Raw genomic sequence first — 19842 nt, forward strand, 5'->3', positions numbered from 1 at the left:
AGCGCTTTGGGGATGGAAGCTTTGGAGGTGATGGGCTCATTCCTTGTACACAAGAGATGTCCTGAGCTGACAAGGTTCCCCTTGCAAACCTTTCCAGGGATGAAGCTGTTCTTGGAAGTTCTGTCGATGGAAAAGATTACCACCTTTTAACGGGGACTTCAATTCTCCCACTTGCATGTTTTACTTTCAGCTCGAAATTTACACCAACACAAACCAGTCAGACCCGAAAAGGGGCCTCAAAGTGAATTGGGGACATAAGCTCTTTCTTAGTCAAGTATATACAAGGGTCACAGTTGTTGTATTTGGTAGGTATTTAAGAATTATGGTACCTCTCACTAACCAGATGGCTGAATTACAATTGATTAATTATTCGTCAAAGTTAGGTCCAATCAGCAGGTACTATTTGAGTCACATGTACTCCTCTGTAAACCCTAATGAAAATTAACTGGGGTTGATGAATGATTAAACAGTAGAATTAACTTTGATTTAATACAAACTCCTGCTCTGCTAATTAGTGTTCATTTAACGTTATTAACTTTTGATACAGATCTCTACTGAATTCAATTTATTGTTTTATTTCTACCCTGGCAACAGAGGTTTGTCTTGCGCGGAGAAGACGAGTTCGGCGAGAAAGAGAAACACCTCTGGTTACCTTGGACTTGAATCTCACTTTCATGCAGACGCCAGCTGTCTAACGCGTCAAATTGATAATTACAAAAGGGACCAATGGCAAGTTAGCAATCACGCGTCCCCTAGGTATTACCAATCAAACGAACCAATCATATTGTTTGTAAAAATGTTAACCAATCCAAGCCTGAGGGTCATATCCTGACCCCGGCGTCTTCACGAAAATGAGATTCAAGTCCAAGGTAACCAGAGGTTTTTCTTTTTCTCGCCTCTCTTGCGGCTTAAGAAAAACCTCTGGGACCGGAGTATTTTATTTCACAAGTGCGATAAAATATTCGCGTACGATCTGTATGGGCGTTTACAATGGCTCGCCTTCGAATACAGTCCTCGCCAAATTAAGTTGGCTCGCCATCCCTCGTAAATTACAACGGAATTTTGGCATTTTCAAGCAATTTACTGTGTTTGTATAAGAAGCAAGATGAACCTTGTCTGGGGACGACAACTGATGCTGAGGAACTCTGTAGTTTTGGGTGAGGACAGAGAAACTCAAAAACGATGACCTCCTCCCTCGTACGATAAATTTAAGATGTGTGCATGTGCGAATTTGTTGTTTGGTTGAGTGGAATTTGCCAATTACGTTTCATCCCCATACAAATCCTTATAGCGTACGACATTCTTAAAAGGACATAATGATAACTGCGCGCATGCTTGGCGGCAAATTTTTTGCCCATCGGACACCATGTACAGCACTAATATTCTGACTTGTACAAGCGCGCTCCTTCCTCCCCAATGTTGAAGTAACTGATTTATTAGAGCCATCTCGCAAAACCAACTTTGGGGGAGTGCAGAGGACATCATGCACTTGTGTCCCAACAAATGTAATGACGATTGTAGGCTCGATTTCCGCCGCTCAATCGAGTTCGGATCGGGATTGAGGGCTGGCTCATTTCCCGAAACAGCGGCTGGTGATCGAGCCTAGCCTTCGGCTCATTTCAAACACCCATACAGATCTCCGGCTCCTATTTTACCTTCTAAATATAAACTTACGCACAATGCAACAGTACATATGGGAGGAAACACCGGTATTTGTGATTAAATTTAGCTCTCAGTAGTGGTAAAAGAGAAGAAATGAAAACGTCCTCTTAGACATAATTCCGTCATCAGTCAACAGCACGAAATCCTTTAAGAAGGAGACGTTTTTTACCTGCAGACGGCGACCGGAAGAGGGCTGCTTTCCTTTTTAAGTTGTGTTGACACAACGTCATTTGTATTGGTAAGTATCTTTTCACTGTTTGAGACGATTAGTGTAAAAAATCTGGGAGACCCTGGTATGCGAATTGCTCACTTCCGGTTTCCGTCGGCGGCCCAAAATGTCTCGTACTTAAACTCCCCAATAACACTCACCACAAACACCTTGGATATCTGATCCGCTAAACTTTCTTTCTGAAGAACCGCGAGGACTTCTGTGATCTGACGATGACACAGTTTGAAGCATAAAACTCATAGTTTCTATTACAGTATTGGACACTTTGCGGCCAGACAGCCTTCCCTCCCGTGCGAACCTTCCTGGTTCATCTAATCTTTTTTCACTAATCCGTTTGATCTCTTCGAACGAACCCCGACCTGTGGGACGAGAAACTTCGACAACACTCGGCTCGTCGGCCGAGCTCAGCATTCTTTGGACGATATCGTCAAGGGTGTCGTGCACTGATCTTGAGATGCCAAACATTCTGTACGGTTTGTAGCCTTTGACGTCTCCAGCAGTACTCCTTGCAGTCCCAACAGGCTCTTGTTTAGCTTGTGAGACTTCTTTACATCCTAAAGTAGAGGAATTAGGCATCTTTTTATCTGATTTCTTTTCCTGTCCCCTTTTTTCTGGCAAAACACTCTCTAGCACAGATGGTGCACCATGCGCCTCAGGTATTTCTTTACCTTCTGGCTTCTTCGTTGAACAGGCAACTTCAACCTCATGACGTCTTTTTGGTGCGATCACTGTCTTAGAATTTCTGGGAGATCCCTGTCCAGTCCATGTTTCTTCTCCTTTTATCTCCGTGGATGGCAGAGATTTAGACGGAAACGATTTCAAAGCGTCAGTTTCCTTGATATCCTCAGTTTGGTCCGCTAAAGCAGGTATGGTGTTCCGAGGTTCGTCCGGATCAGCGGACGTTTTTAACTCTAAAACGTCAGCCACGGTCGACGCAGGCCGTGTATCTGCCTCGGCTCCCTCTGGAGTTAATCGTTTTTCCTGAATAATTCGTTCCAGACTTGGAACAAACTTCTTCACATTTCTGTTTTCCTCGACGTCTCCATCAGATGTTTTCTTGTTCACAGTGTCTTGATCTAGTTCAAACCCAACTTCTTGGACCTGGGACGTGTCTGATCTCAAATCTATACCTTGCAAAGACTTTGACATGGTTATTTTCGATAGCACTTTTTCCGTCAATCGAGGGGAAAATCCCACGGCTTCTTCTGCAACAGCATCAGATGGCAAAGCAGCTTTTACCTCAGAAGAATGAGGATAAAGTTCCATCTTTGTTCCTGAAAAACACGACTCTACTCCTTTCCTTTCGTCAGAAAAGGGTGAAGACAACGAAGTGCCATTTTCCTCATCTGAAAGCATTGCAGCTTCTTTTTTAGCAACGTTTGATGACAATACCGTAGGTTCACTTGAAGCACGTAGTACCTGCGTTACGTTCGGCTCAGACGATCTTTGAGACAAAGAATCTTTTTCTTTAGATTCACGTTTTAACTCTGCGACGTTCACTGTGTTTTCTGTTGAGACACGAGGAGACTGCATGACGTTTCCTCTGGAAGTCTTTGGAGACATCATGGCGTTTTCGTTAGACCCATTTGGAGACTTAACGATCTTCCCTTTGGAACCCCGAGGGCATACCGACGCATTTTCTGTGGAGGAGCTTGGAGGTTGAGTGGCTCCTGTTTTCGATGAACTTGGAGACGATGCTGCTTTCCGAGTGGTTGTACGTGGAGATGGCGAGACGTCTCCTTGAGAGGCGCGGAAGGACAATGCTGCGTTTTCAGTGGAGCCTCGTGGAGACCACTTGACTTTTCCTATTGAAGTCTTGGTGGAAAGGGCTACTTGTTCTTTCGATGTACGAGGTGACGGTCCCACCCTACCCTTTGAAGCTCGAGGGGACAAGCTTGCCTCCTCAGATGAAGCCGACACCATCCTATCCAATGGGCTGTGTGGAGAAGCCATTGTTGGACTCCTACGAGTTTTTTGAGCTGTTAAAACGTCCATGGATGGACGTCCGCTAAGTGCAGATACAGATGTTTGTGAAGATCGTTTTAATTTACTATCAGATGATGACGATTTAACTTTGTCAGAAGATGAAGATAAAGACGCTTTTATTAAAGAGCCTTCGGGGGAAAGGTGTTTCTTTGGGGCTGCCCCATAGTGCAAATGAAGCACGTCTCTTGCTGAATCTTTTAGAGGTAGCGCGGTCACGCTTTTTGCCTTTTTTTGAGCAATCCCTTCCTTCAGATGCAAAGAAGACCCTGACGAGGTCGTCATTTTTCCCACAGAGCCACTAGGAGGTTGAATGTCTTTTCCTGTAGGGGATTTCATTGTCACTGATTCCTTTGAAGTCTTCGTGAACGGTTTCGGTACACCCCTCTTTAGTATTTCAGAAGAAGTCCGCCTTGGTTGATGAAAGGATTGGTTCGAGGAACCTGCACTGGTAATCTTGGAGGTAGAGCTGGATATGTTTGGAAGACGAGACGGGGACGGTACTGGACGATTCCGTGGTTCTTTCCGTTGACAGCCTTTCTCAACAGCGTTGCTAGTGATAAATGATCCCTTTGATGACAAGGAAGGCAGATTGGTTATTGAAGAAGTTGCATTGTTTTGATTCCACATGATTTCGTAAGTCTCCACTCGAGCAGCGATTAATGAACGCTCCGATGGGTTCAAGTTCGGCAAGACAACGTACGATCCACAAGGAGAGATATCACAACTTGCTGTTTCTTCTCGTTCCTTAATAATGTCATAAACGGATTGTTTTTGATTGAGTGAAGCCTCAAGCTCGTCAACGTCCATGTTGGAATCAGACGCGGAACGTACCGGTTCGGGAGGTGTGGCGGGTTTCGGGCTAAGAATCGGTGCTGGATCAGAGCACGGTTTTTCAACAACATCACTATTAAATATGTTTCCTTTGGATAACTCTACGTGCGGTGGTGGCATGTCCAGTTCTTTGTCAAACCATTTTGTTTTTCGTGAAACGACTACAGCGCCAGCATCGGGTTTTCTTACCTGCGGCGAGAAAGGTCGATTTGTAGAACTCAGAAAGTCAATTTCGCGCGGAACACAGCTTTCCCTGCGAGGAGCTTCCTCTTTGAAGTCCACAGAGCTGCAACTTTGGCCAGGAAATGGGTCATCTCCCGGGCTAGATTTACTGCCGGAAAAGAAGGTGCCATTCTTCCTTTTGGTTTTTACAATGTCGATAGCATTTTCCACGACATTATTAATAATTCTTGAAGCTTTCAAAGCCAGAATTTCCCGCTGATAAAGATCTGTTTCCCTTTGACCGTATTCTGCATCCGCTAGGCTGGCCTGTTCACGTGTTATCACTTCATAATCCTCAGGACCTTCATTAAAAATACTGTCGTATTCCCTTGTCCCAAGACGTCTCAAGGCTCTGTTGATAAGGCCTTCAACGTAAGTCGAAATCTTCCAGAACAACGTTCCTTGGCAAGAGTGCTCCCGTTCGTAATCTTTACTCGTTTCACTTGGTTCTGGCAGGTCAAATTGCACAAAGCGGTCGACTGAGCCTTCGGCAGATATAATTGCATGTGACGCGAGCTCTGAGGCAGCTTTACAAATCTCCATATCAAGATCCCTTGTATCGCTGCTGTCCTGTACTTTCTCTAACATAGTTTCAGCCGAAACCAGTGCATGAGTTGCAAAATACCCTGTGGCTTCATCCAACTCCACGCCGCCAAAGAAGCCACGATCAAAAAGCTCCCCTAAAGAGGAGCGAGCAGAAATTGTGGCCACCTTAGCCGCCGATTGCAGAAGGCGAGAATCACTAGCAATGATGTCCTGAAGCGATACCTCATCATTGTACAGTTTCAAGACAGAAGTGGCTGCTGATTCAATGGCCCTGCAAGCCAGATTTCTTGCCGCAATTCCGAGACCTTCCTCTTCAAGCTGTCGCGACACGTTTCCGGAGGAATCCACTAGACTTTTCGAAATCTCGAAAGCCATGGTCTTGATGTTAGCTTCCATTTCTTTGGCACAGCTATGCAGCCGTTCTAGTGACACGGTTGCTGATTTTATAGCATCCAGTGCCAGCCTTTGTGCGGCTTCTTTTAACTTTTCCTCGTGTTCGCCTTCACTCAAACTACTCTCTGATGAGTATGAAGACGACGTGAGGCTTGGAGACGACGTTTCCTGAGATAAAAGCGCCAGACTTTCCTCTGATTCAATTTGAATCCCATAAACTTTCTCCAAAGAGGCTTTTGCAGAATCTAAGACACCTCTTACGAGCTCTCGTGTTGTAAACTTCAAGTTCCATTCGCTTTTCTGGGAAACGCATAAGAGGGATCTCGTAGCCGAGTCGACTGCAATTTGTGCAATATTTTTCGCAGCCCGCTGTAACAATTTTTCAGCGTCTTTAATGGCGTCTGGTTTGACTTTTGAGATGGTTACCATTAACTCGTCCATTGAAGTCTTTACAGAATCCACAACTGTACTAGCTAATTCTCTGGTCTCTACAGTCAGATCCACTTTGTTTCGTTCCAATTCTTTCCCGTAGCGGGATCCAGTGACTGAAACAACAGCAGCAGCAGCGATTTTCTTGGCAGCGATGTCATTCTTGTCTGCAAAATCTACCTTGATATCAAAAAGGTCTTCCAGTGAGGCTATTGCTGCTTGAATGGCGTCTGTTGCAAGCACCTGCGCTGCTCTGTTTTCAAGAGTGTCTAGTTTATCGGACTTTTCAAGTAATTGAGTGGTTGAGGAGATAACTCCTTGAGCGATATCTCTCGCAGATATAACCAGACGCTTGGAAATATCCTTGGAAGAATCCTCCCAGTCTTCATTTTCTTCCTCAATTTTAACACCATAGAACGTCTCAAGCGAAGCCTTTGCGGAAGCCACAGCATTGGACGCTAAAGATCGAGCCGTTATTATGAGGTGGTCATCGCTTGTGATGGTTCTTTCCAGTGATTTCGTGCCTGCTATAATAGCTGTAGCTGTCAAATCTTTTGCGCATTCATCGAGACTTTTGAAAGTTTCCTCAGTATCCGGCTTTTGCTCTTCCTCGGCAAGCTCAAACTTCATCCCATATAACTGTTCCAGTGACGCTTTAGCCGCTTCAACAGCTTCAATAGCCAGACGTCTTGCCGTGGCAGTCTCGTGTTTTTCAACTTTAAGGCGTAGCGCTGATGCAATAGCTGCTGTTACAATATCTTTTGCGCAGTCGGAAAGCTTTTCAGCGATATCAACTGCGGCAGATTTAACGGTATCTTTATCTTCTTCAATGTTGCACAAGCCGTGTAAAAGCGTTTTGGCACAAGCAGAGCTGATAGCAGAGGCCACGATTTCGTTGGCTGTTTCACGAAGTGATTCGTTCTGCTGTATTTCTCCCATGGCTCGATGAACAGCCTCAGAAACTATCTGTTGTGCAGCTTCTCGAATAATCTCGTCCTTCGTGTCAACTTCGAATCCTCTGGTTTCTTGAATAGTTCCTTCACTATACAAGATTCTTTGGGCGTTTTCCAAGAGATACTGTACGTAACTGGGGATCTCCCGCGCAACGTCAAATCTCCTCTCTAAATCCAGAATGTACTGTGCCTTTGATATTAGATCAAAAACGATTTCGTGGACTCTTTCCCGCACGGCGATCTCTGTCTCGAGCCTTGATAATAGCTTTCGAAACTGTTCTGACTCGTCACGCTGTTGAGAAGCAGCTTCCTCGGCAAGCTAACATTTAGAAAAGGCAACAAATTAGCATTAAAAATTACAATAGCCAAAGGGGCAGGTTTAGCGGTTGTAACTGACTTTTAAGACTATCATGTTCATAACATGATGTAAACCTCTTCAAAAATGGAAAGTTTAAAAACAGCATAGAAGATAAGGATTCCTTGCTCTTTTCGGCCATTTCATTGGAAAACCTATGACATAAACACCACCGTCAAGAACGAAATCTTACCGCTTCCAGCTGCAAACTTTGCCGCGTTGCTTTCTTCCTGTCCGCAAAAACAACACCACTAAGAAAGAGGAAAAAAAATCTCATTTCTCTCGAAAATTTTGGGTGAAGTTGTATCGAAGGCGTTGATCGAGGATCGAGCACACGCGTTTATGGGACAGCGGTCGAAGATTGTAGCACGTCTTGTAAGCTACGTGTTTTACCAATAAAGAAACAAACTTAAACATTCATTAAAGCTAATATTAGACCTAAAAACTCTTGTTTAGGTCTAATTAGGTCTTTTTTTGGTGTCATTAGGCCTAAGGTTAGCTTTAATGAATGGTTAGGTTTGTTTATGTATTGGCAAAGCATGTAGCTTACAACACGTGCTACACTCTTCGAACGCTGTCCTATAAACGCGTGTGCTCGATCCTCGCCGATCAACCCCTTCGATATAGCTTCACCCCGAAACTTTTACTGTGATAATCACATGGAACACGTGTACTGGATTAATCAAACATGTTTTAAAACGCTGCTACAATCCTAAGTCATTTCGTAGGCCAGTCGCAAGCTCGTCGCATGCAAAAAAAGTGGTTTCGTGTAAATCCGCCCTAAGGTGTACCTGTAAACTACATTGTCTTCGATTCCGAATTCAGTTTTCAAGGAGGATTGTATGTCCCAAAGACTGGACAAGCGAGATCTTTTCCTCTGCTCAGCACCAAGACGACTCTCTTTGCCAAGTAATGAAACCATACCATCAGGCTAAAAAAAAAAACACATGTGAGCAATCTAAAAATTCTTAGCCCATTACATTGCTAAATTAAGAGATTTTAAGATTAAAGTAGTACTGATTAAACTGTTAACTTTTATTTAACTATTAACTACTCTTAAGGTTAAAAATAAGGCTAGATTAACTCTAGCTATCAGCGGGCCCGTGCTTTTGTGTAAATAGTTCAAATTAAGAAAATAAAGATTGTTGTTGTTTGTTGTAGTTGTGTAGGGTTTCCGGCTTTTACACGCTGCCAAGACATTTTTGTCCTCGTCAAGTATCGAAAACGCTCTCATAAGCCCCCGGCGGCTTATTTAATTCTTTGGCTCGAAGAGGGGGGTTAATTAAAAAATCGACATTCAAAACACCAGTCCGCTAAAATCTCACTCAGCTTGAATAAATTTCGTATATACAGTATATACCGTGGTAAGCTCGTCTTTGGCCATTTTAAAACCGAAACATTTCGCAAACACTCATGCAATTCGTTACTTAGCATTATATTTAGACCGCTACGCAAGTGTGTGAAACTGACATTGAGAAGGGGCAGCTTATTAGGGACGGGGGCTTATTATGAATTCGAGGCTATAGGGGGGCTCATATGAGCGTTTACGGTACTCCTATTCCGTGCGGTGTTGGGAATTCTTTATGTATGGGGAACTCACAGATGGAGCAAGATCCCAAGGTGGTCAAAGGTAGCGATACAATGACAATGACAATGACCCATCCGGCTGACATGGCCAAACCATCTTGGTCTCTTCCGGAAATTGATTATTCCAAAGCTCCGTGACTTGGCACTGACCAAAAGATACGTGGGCTCTCGGAACGAGATTGTCTTAGTGGTCATCATCGTAGGCGATGGACGAATATGATTATCAGTCTGACTAGCCTCCTCTTAACAACTAATTTTTGTTTAACCTTACACGTGCTAGCTACAAGAATGATTTACTGGCGGCTATTTTTGCATTCAGTCTCAATCTCGAACCCAGAGCTCACCTCTTTTGCGCATGACAGAGGGAGATAAGAGCTCTAGGGAACCCTGAAACAAAGTGTCTTCTCATTGGTTTTCGTGACGAACAATGAAAGGCGTCTCTGATTGGTGCATTCATGTTAGCAGGAGTAGTGAGCAGGCGCCCTAACGTTCAGATAGCCAATTTTTGGCTAAAAGAACACTACGGCGCATGTTCTCCCACACAGAGTTTCCCAGAACCTCGGGTCATGCGCAGACATAAGATCCGAGGCTTTGGCAACGCGAATGCATTCGGTCTATTCTTGCTTCGATAACCAACCTGCTGCATCTGTGCCTCGCGCATGCGTGCATGCCTTTGTTTCCAAGCCTCCATTTCTTTTAACTTCCTTTCCCTCATTTTTTGCAGAAACTCTTGGGCCTCTTGATGTTGTTTCGCCAGTGCATTCCGTATCCTTTGCAAGCAGGTATCATGATGCACTATAATAAAGAGGAATAGGCCAGTTTAATTGCGATAGATTTGCATGCTAACCGCGTCCCCTGGAAATTACGCTCGTTGACTGACCGTGCACTACGGAAACTCTTGACTCGAGAAGGCATCCGAATACCCAACGGTAAGTTATTTCGCCCTCTACTGACAGTGTTGTGGTACAAGCAGTAGGTTATTTCGCCCTCTGCTGACAGTGTTGTGGTACAAGGTACTTTACCAGCCAAATGTTTAGAGCCTTAAAGTACGATCACAAAGGAACATTAGCTAGGTAAAAAGATATTTAACAATTCTTACGTTTGTTTTTTCGCCGTTGTTCCTGCACAACACTTGTTCTTCTCCACACATTTTTTACATGTTCCTCTCTCTTCGCATTTTCTATTTGACGTTTTTCTACCAGGCGTGTGAGCGATAAAGAGCAGCGGCGCTTCCAGTTTTCTTTCAGCTGTAAAGGTAAGATAAGGTGTCCCTAAGGGCCGATTTACACGGTACGATTTTTGTCGTATGAGACTAGCTCGCGACAGGCCCGCGACTTGACTTACGATTGACGAGTACGTCTGAAAAAATGTTGTAGCATTTTAAAACATGTTTTAAAACGCTGCGACAATTGTAAGTAATGTCGTAGGCCTGTCGTAAGGGCCGATTTACACGGTACGATTTTGTCGCATGCGACAACGGCTTACGACAGGCCCACGACATGATTTACGTTTGTTGTGTACGTCTGCAAAAATGTCGTAGCATTTTAAGACATGTCATGTTTTAAAACGCTGCGACAATCGTAAAGTCATGTCGTAGGCCTGTCGTGAGCTTGTCGTGTCGCATGCGACAAAATAGTTTAAGGTCTAGGACGCGACGGCAACGAAAACGTCACAAATTTTGCATATTTAATAAGCAAAAACAATAGCTTTGCACGCTCTGCACATGCATTTTTTCATTTTTGTACATTTTTTTGACGTTTTTCGTAAATCTACGACGTGAAATGACCACAATGCAGCGAATTTGAATTGTCTTTCGTAGCTTCAACACCGCACCTCCTAGTTCAGTTCCTGGAATTTTGCACTAGTTTTTAGAAGTTAGACAAACCGACATAACGACGAATTAATAACCCTGAACTTGCAGTTTTAAAAGACGTTTTCGTTACCGTGGCGTCATGGATCTTAAACTCCGTAATAGGGAGTTTAAGAAACCACGACGGCTACGGGGACGAAAACATCACTTCAAAATATACGCTTGAGCTATTCTAAGTAGTCGTGACCGAAATTTCCATGGATACATCAAAAAAAACAAAAAACTTCCCATGACAGTTCCTGAACTGAAAAGTACACTTTAACTGCTCCCTGAAGTGGCTTGGCCAACCATAAGGCAGAACGTAGCTAATACACGAAGATCCCTCATTATATCAATAGGCCATTTCCGAGTTCGTGTCTCCCTCCTCTTCAAAGCGAGTCTAAGTGCGAAGTTTTTGTGATGGTAGTTAGTTCTACTTTACATATGAATGAAAACTAATTTTCATAAGAAAAACTTCGCACTTAAACTCGCTTTGAAGAGAAGGCAGACATGAAGTCGGAAATGGCTTATTATTAACTTCTTACTAGCCGAGCGCGAGGGCCGTACTGGGGAATATTGGCCCGAGGTCGTGGCAGTACGGACCGAGCGCAGCGAGGTCCGTACAAAAACGACCAAGGGCCAATATTCCCCAGTACGGCTCGAGCTAGCTCGCTTAGTAAGTAGTTTATTATATGCCTTTTTAATTACCTTTTGCTTTGTTTTTGCAAGCCCGTAATCTGCCCGTGGGCATTAGGGGAGAATAATGCCCTACAATTCAGTCACAATTAGCCAATCAGAGCGCGCGTTATATCGGCTACAAACACAAGCCATATAATAAACCCTATTATTTTACCCTGAGGAGAGTCTTTTACTGTGTAACCGCATCCCCGAGGGTAACATGAAACCTGAGCTGAACCAAACCCAAGCCATTTACCCTGCGGAAGGCCCCAAACCAAAGGTGTGTGTAGCCACAACTAATGTTGGAAGGTGAGTTCCTTCACCAATGCGACAATAGAGCGAGTTTCAATCGAGTGTCGTTAAACCAAAACCAAAGTAATTACTTTGGCCAATCAAAAAGGAAGGAGACAATCCAGTAAACCAATCAAAACTCGAAGTAATTAAGGAGCAAGTTAAGGAGCAAGGGTGGCACAGTCGGTTAGTGCGCGGCCTTGGTGCAACAGGTCCCGAGTTCGATCCTCGGATCTCGAATCCTTGTTTCGACTTCTTTCCTTTCAGTGAAGCCTAAGTAGCTTTAAATACCCTTAAAACGGAGCACTGATGGAAAGAGGGGGGTACCGTCGGCTTCCTGAGAGAATTCTCTCTTGAGAGTAAAGGAACTTTCGACGTTAAATAAGGTGCACCTATACCTGAAGTAATTACACGTAGCCGACACAAAGCGCGGGAAAATGTGCACGCGCAAGCCACGATTGGTTTTGGCTTCACTTCTGATTGGTTGAAAAAATGGCGCGAGAACTTTCAACCAATCGCTGAGTGAAGTAAATGCAAAACCAAAGCAATTCGTTAATTACTTTCGACAATCAAATGAAAACCGCTCTAAATTATACTTGCAAAACCAAAACATTCGTAACATTGCTTCCCCATCCTCAATGATTCTTTGATTTCTTTGTATTTAGCACACTCCAAAAAAATACGGTACTCTATTTGGTTTTGAAGTGCAGCCGACTTTAAGGGGAGAAAATGGTTCTGTAGGAACTGTATCCGATATTTTACCGTCACTTTGGATTAAGATAAATAAAGCGACTGGAGGGAGAGAAAAAAAACGAGATGTAGCTCAAGCAAACCCAAGCAATCTTGATTCTTGAGAGATAAGAAACGAAAGCGCGGACTCTCACTTCATTTCAAGTGACGAAGACTCAAAGCTCTTTACAATTGGTAATTTCATGTAGTAAAAGAGATAATCTGTGATGTGAAAGGTTTCTTCGGAAACACGTGACATCTTAAACTACCAGCCATGTAACGTGGTAGGGTGGAGAAGCGGCGAGCAGGTTCCCTTCACGGGGCAAGAAAAAAAGAAAAGGACTTCTTCCCCCTTTTTAACTTGCCCTGCATGCGATATTGCTTCCACACTTTTCAAAGAGCGTACATTAAGGCAAGGGGAAACCTTAAAAAGCTCAGTGCAAGGGAAATATTTAAGAAGACTCACCAGAGACCTGGTGGAATCCCTCAAGAAAATACTTGGCAGAGAACTTTTCATTGATGTATGAGAATCAGTTTACTGCACTGCGAATGCGCAGTGCCGCGGATTTTGCAGATTCGCGATATTTGTCTCAGTATGCCTGCTCAGAACTTTGAAAAAGTTTCTTATAGTTACCTTCCTCTCCCTCTCCTCTATGAGTGAAGCTCTTCTCTTTTGCAACATCATTTCCCGTTCTTTGCCTTCTACATTCCGCTTGATAAGAATCCTGATTTTGTGCTTCCTCACCTAGCAAAACAATTAGCATTACATCAAACGAGACCTTCCTTCTAAAACTTCACGTAACCAAATTAAAGCGGCATTTCTTTCCCGAGACAAATTAATTTCCTTCTCTACACTTGGAAATTTGCTCAAAACTGTTTTGGCCATGTGTTTTTTTTAAGACTAGCCTCTGGCACAAGAGCTAGCAACCTAGTTTTGGACGACTTGTCGACTTGTTGATCGGTGGAAAGAATTCCCACTGGTCCTGGGTTTATCTTAGTTCCTGGAGCATCCAACGATAATCTTCGGTGAAATATGTGTTCGAGAGAGTCAAATTGTCACATGAATTTCAGTTCTACGTTGCCAAACAGCTACAGACTTCTTTACTAGAGCATCACCTAAAAGATTCGCTACCAGGGAAAAGTAGTCCCTTACGGTTTCGGAAGGGATGTTTGTGCAATTTTTGGCACTTAAAAAGGTCACCTAGCAGTTCCGGATAAGCAAATGGTTCGGTTGGAAGTTCTTAGAAGGTAACGTTCAGCTAGCAATTTCTGAAATGAAGATATCTTTCTCTAAAATTTCGGACACTTCAATGTTCAGCTAAGATATCCGAACAGATCAAATTCTTCTAGGTGATAAAAAAAATCTCTTTAGACAGTTTTTATACATCACAAGGAGCCTAGAAACGTCTCTTAAAGGCTTTCGGCTTAATTTACTCGTTGGTTCGTGCTCTTGTAGTTCCAGTCTCTGCTATCCAAAGTTATTTCTGCCTTTATGAAAACGAGCAGCAATTCAGTGTATTTGCCTTCATGAATTTACGAGCAAAAATCTTTTTTCCGTGGCTGACTACTGGAGAGGGAGTACGGGAATAGAAGTACAGTTAAACCATTACTAAGTGGCGAGCCGGTATTCTCAAGTCACGTTTTGCGCAACAACGCAACACTGTCAGGGGCGTAGCATAGATTTCTCAAAGGTGGGGTCACACTGTGTCAAACAGACGGTACTCACCAGATTGTGACGTTTTCGCCACCTGAATACTGTAGGTAAAAAGGCTCACATAGGAAAGGGGGGGGGGGGGGGTTACGGGCACCCCAGGACCCCCTTAGCTACGCCCTTGACTGTAATATGATGTATCATATTACCCTCACTATGTGAACCTTGGTCCAATTAAGCTTCCCGACATTGTTAAATTAAATACCTGTGTTCTGATTTATGATCACATAATAGACAAAACCCACACATTTTACTCTGTCCCTTGTATCTGAGCAACATAATAGACCAATTTCGATTTATTAAAATTCAGTTCGAAACCAAAGGCATCATCTCGAGGCTCTGGAGAATAAATATAAGGATTTGTATGAGTTTATTCCCCAGAGCCTCGAGATGATGCTTTTGTTTCGGACTGAGTTAAACATTTGACGGACTGAATTATGACAGTCGAAGTACATCCTCTCAGCATCTAAATCCTTGTTCCTTTAGAATAAATATTGGAAAATTTCGCCCAACAATTAATGGATGCTATAATTGGAATGATATCCCTATGTCTGTTCGCGAAAAAACCAACCAGAAAATTCTTTTAAAAAGCACTCTATCGGCATTATCTTGCTCAGTATTGATCACTCCCATATCAAATCTTATATCCAATGTGTACTGCTTCAATAGGGCCGTTTATACGAGAGAAAATAAGTCGCAGCGTACATAATACGCGCTATTTATACGAGTATAAACTCCCAAGCCAGGATAAGCCGCGGCTTGAGAAAGCCGTGAACGTAGATTTTGTACCATTTATACGGAAGTTTTCGCGTCTTATGGAAGCCGCGGCCAGAGTAAGCCGCGGCTTATTTTCTCTCGTATAAGCGGCCCTAATGTCTTTTCTCGTTTCCCCTATTGTATATTTTCTCTCTTTTATCCTAAATACAAACGTAATTTATTAAAGGATCATGTTATTAGTCAACGTATATTTGCCCTTCTCCAGTCATCTTCTGCTTGGCATTTTATATAATAAACTGACGTATTTTTATCAAGTAAATGGAGGAAATACAAATACAATTGCTCCGTTTCCGCTGACAAAATTTCTGGGTGTATTTTGTCAGACTTTTCTGTCCTTGCAATTATTTTAATGAAAGTCGTTACCTATTGCGGTCGATTCTCAAAATGTCGGAAAATCCTGAGAAATCGAAAAAAAAAACCACTCGGAGGAGAGAAGAAAATAAACTATAGCATTATCCAGGATTTGAGCCGGGCCCTCCAAGGCACTGGGAGGGACCAATGCGTCCACCCTGCAACGATAGATATTTAACGTGTAAAGCGCCCGTGGGGAGGGTGGGGAAACTACAATCTTGGACAAAATAAAATGAAAAATTATTAAACCCCTTCCCCCCAAAATCAATGATGAGTCCGCGCGCAAGTTGAAGCCCGCCATTTTTTCATCATTGAAATTGGGGGGTAGGGGTGGTCTTCCTTTTCCATTTGAAATGTCCAAGATCGTAGTTGCTTGGCGACGGGAGAAAGGACAGTCTTCGGCAGGATTCGAACCTACGACCTCCATAACACCGAGTACAATGGTCAGGTGCTCTACCCATTGTTACCGGTGTTACGAATTCTACCCAGTGGCCTGTTTCTCAAAAGTCCCGAAAGTTTTCGGGCCTATTTCGGGTGCCACAATTCCCTTTATATCTTCGCAACGCCGAGGTTCCAGGCCATTAAACTTCGCAATCTTTTTAGTTTTTCTGACATTAAAAACATGTTAAAGGATCAGCTTTTCAAAATAAGCAGATTGCAGTAACTGTTTGACAACTGGCTTCTCGGCACTTTCGAGAAACAGGCCCCAGGACTCGGAATTTTCAGCTGTCCCCTCGCGCGTTGCCAAGCAACCAGTGAACCGGCAACAACACTGCGCCAACCCTGTTCCACTTGACCTTGTTTAACATTACCAATCCAAAACAAACCTTTTCTTCCTCTTCCACTTTTTCCACCTCTTTCTGTGCCAGATTCGTCTCTCTCTGACATTGGTTGATATCCTTTTTCCTTTTCATTGTTTCCCTGTGTTTCTCCCGTCGTTTTTTATCTATTTCTTGCAGTTTGAGGTACTTTTTGCGATCGGCCTCTCTGCGCATTATACCACGCTCTCTGAGTTCTCTTGCGTTTTGTTCTCGGTGGCGCAGTATGTTATAAAGCTCCCCGTTTCGCAATATTTGCGCGCGAACCTGCTCTTCTCTCCTTTTTTCTTTGTCGACTTGGCGTTCTCTTCGCCGCTCTTGATGTATTCTATCTAACTTAAGCTTCCGTATCCACTGTCGAAACATGTTGAATTCAAGAAGAGTGCATTTCACGTATCCACTTGGCGTAATAAAACCTAAAGATGCCGTGGTAATAAAAGGTAACTTTAAAATAAAAGTAACATCATTTCTATTTGAGCTAGTTTCGAAAAAATCGTTTTTTTCCAGCTTAGAATTCAAACAACATCGCAAACATTTTTGTCTTCTACTTTTCGCTGCGAATCTTAAGTCTTGGTTGAGAAAAGCCGTGGGCACGAGTTAAACATCTCCCGCGATTTCCAGTATTCGACTTCTTTAATTGTATGAAACTTTGCATTCATCGTTGTAAAATCTCATGGGAATGACGTTTGCTAGAAAAGAGGGCAGTTTTCAGTTGATTATCGAAAGCATTTCTTCGCTTGCGTTGGTCTTTCCTTGCTTAGAACTCTCTCTTCATTCTCAGGCAATGAGAAGTCAGGTCAAAACCAGTTGTCACTCGTTCATCCAGTTTTCCCGCGCTTAGCGATGGCTGCTGAATGACCCAACTAGATGCTCATTGGCCGAACTTATCCCTACTTTTGTTGTGATTGGCTTGTAAAAGTCATAATAATTATCGTATGATTTTATGGCCAATAACTGAAAAATAACCTAAACGGCGACTGTCCTCAGCAAGAGACCCATCACTAAATGCGCCGCATGTCCACGATACATTCGTTTCACGACTTTTTCTCTTGTCGCGGAGTAACTTTACGATTGATTTTCCCCGCGAAATCAGACCTTTGCTGTCATTTTTAGCCTAACATAATTATCAACTACACATAGGATTGAGATCATAGTTTCCCTGCCGCACCCCCTTTGAAAACTCGCCTAAAAATAACAGTCTCTGAAAAAACTGGGTGTGGGCTCTTTGCTGGACGCACTACAATACAATACAATGTTCTTTATTTTGAGAGGGTAATACATGATTAACCCAGTAAAGAGTTTTCTAACACATGGCCCTCTGTAATACAGAAAGAAATATATACAAACTGGGGATGCTTTCTAGCTCTCACATGGATTCCTGGGGCCGGTTGCTCGAATCCTGGTTAGCGATAACCGTTGATTAAGAGATATCAAAACCTATAGGTTTCCGTGGTATTTAACGCCGGTTAGCGCTAACCATGCTTCGAACAACCCGGACTTGCTGAATTTTGCTGTTTGGCTGGTGTTTAAAAGAAAAAGAAAAACCCACAACATTCATTTATCGAAATTAGTCAAAGAACCAACCTTTGTCCACGAGCCTTTTTCTCATAGCTGCATTTTGAAAGTATTCTTTCAAATGAGGGTCATGAAGAAAGTTGTAGCGTGGTGGAGGACTGTAAGGATCTGTTAGATCGAAGTCAGCGTCCGAAGGCATCTTTTGTAACTGGAATAAAACAGATTGAAACTACCTTGAAACGCAGTTCCAAAATAGGATACAAAGTCAACATGTTAAAGCGGATTTCATGCTCAACCCTATGCTATAAGACATTTCGTAATTGCTTTTGTGTGAGTTTTCGTTATTTTTGTCATATTTGGCTTAAAATTTCGCGCCATATTTTGATTTGATTTGCTTAGCACGTTTTCCCGCGCTTAAGGGCGGCTGCATGCATTTGTTTTGCGATATGATTGGCTCTGCGTCTATTCTGATTGGAAAAAAATAATTGCTATGGTTACTGTTTTACGACACTTGTGGCCAGTTATTTCGACAGCAACGTCGACGAAAATGACACCTCAGAGTATAACTTGGCACCATCGTGAGTCTCTCGCGATTATTCATCTTACCTCTTATTACAATGTGGTACAAGTATCGTAACAAGAAATTGGTACGAGCGGTATGAGGGTAAAAGTACACAATTAAAGCCTCATTTATACTAGCAAGTTTTCCTTGACAAGTTTTCCTTAGCAGTGTAAATTGAAAAATATGACAAGTTTTTCCTTGACAAGTGTCCTTGTTTGAATTTTTGAACAAGGACACTTGTCAAGGACGATATTTGCTACTGTAAATTGTCAAGTGCACTTGTCAAGGAAAGTTAGTCACATTTTCCATTTACTACCAAGGAAAACTTGTCAAGGAAAACTTGCAAGTGTGTACAGGCGGCAAGTTTTCCTTGACAAGTGGGGTTGTCAAGGAAAACTTGCTAGTGTAAATGAGGCTTAAAGGTTCATATTTGTATGCTCAAGACGTCCTCAAAACCTCAAATCTGTCGGTTTAACGTTGCTGCGCAGATACCGCAATAATATTGTTCTGTGGCGTTGTCAGTGCTGCAGACGTTGTCGTTTATTGAACTCCCTAAAAGAGAGATTTGACATCGCGTTTACTGCAAACATGCAGTGGGCTGAAAATCGCGTACTACCAAAAATCAAACGAACTTGTGTTATTTTAACTAGAGCTTTGTCGTGAGATAACAAACCAGAACTTCCTTGATTATAGGTGCGGCCTCTTAGCTAAATATATGAAGCAAAGAGTTTTCACCGTCTTTTACAACAACCATCAGTCTGCACTTTCGCGTAAACACAACGCTAAATCTCTCTGGTGTTCACACAGAGCTCAAAGCCGTTTCATTTGGGCCAAATAAAGTAAGGCTGTTCATTGCCAAAGACAGTGTGACAGGAGCTGTGGAGAGAAGCATTTACAAACCAACTCAATTCTAGACATAGGAGAAGTAAAAATAATTGTTAGAAATTCAAGGTTTTAGTTTTTTGTCCGTTGAAAAACGCTCAAAGCAATCAAAAAATGGCGACTATTTTGCTCTTTAATTTTTGACAAATCGTTCACCAACCATATGCGACACAGGTGTTGTACAGAAGGTGATCGATCGCTGCGATCCAGGGATCAACGGGAATTTGCTGCTCAGGCTCATCAAGTCTTCTTCCATGATGCATTCTGCATGAAATTCCAGAACGTTAGAGCTGTCCTCCCTGGCCAGGGAAAAGATGTATTCCATTGCGTCCATCTTGAAGCGGGGTTGTAAGCGTGTTTTTTCGATAAGACTTCGCCTATTATCAGTTTGTCAAGGAAAGTTTCTTCACGCTAACGGAGACTTGCGAATCACGTCATAATAAATAATTACTGACGAATGAAAAGATTTGTGCGCGCGGACGGGTT

General features: G+C 42.9%; 1 protein-coding gene across 1 annotated transcript in view; it reads right to left on the minus strand.

The window, feature by feature from the left end:
* LOC137972709 (uncharacterized) overlaps positions 1 to 19690 on the minus strand; it is a 19980-nt gene extending 290 nt beyond the window's left edge. Inside the window, exons 1-10 of the mRNA XM_068819436.1 lie at positions 19517 to 19690; positions 17982 to 18120; positions 16407 to 16813; positions 13375 to 13485; positions 10293 to 10440; positions 9831 to 9988; positions 8398 to 8537; positions 7800 to 7857; positions 2032 to 7570; positions 1 to 120 (exon numbers count right to left, since the gene is read on the minus strand). The exon at positions 1 to 120 is cut by the window's left edge and continues 290 nt beyond it. Of these exons, the coding sequence (XP_068675537.1) occupies positions 1 to 120; positions 2032 to 7570; positions 7800 to 7857; positions 8398 to 8537; positions 9831 to 9988; positions 10293 to 10440; positions 13375 to 13485; positions 16407 to 16813; positions 17982 to 18120; positions 19517 to 19690 (6994 nt within the window). The remainder of the gene's footprint in view (positions 121 to 2031; positions 7571 to 7799; positions 7858 to 8397; positions 8538 to 9830; positions 9989 to 10292; positions 10441 to 13374; positions 13486 to 16406; positions 16814 to 17981; positions 18121 to 19516) is intronic.
* Between the last annotated feature and the right edge of the window lie 152 nt (positions 19691 to 19842).

The sequence above is a fragment of the Montipora foliosa genome, chromosome 1 (genome assembly GCF_036669935.1).
Source record: "Montipora foliosa isolate CH-2021 chromosome 1, ASM3666993v2, whole genome shotgun sequence".
NCBI classification, from domain to species: Eukaryota; Metazoa; Cnidaria; class Anthozoa; order Scleractinia; family Acroporidae; genus Montipora; species Montipora foliosa.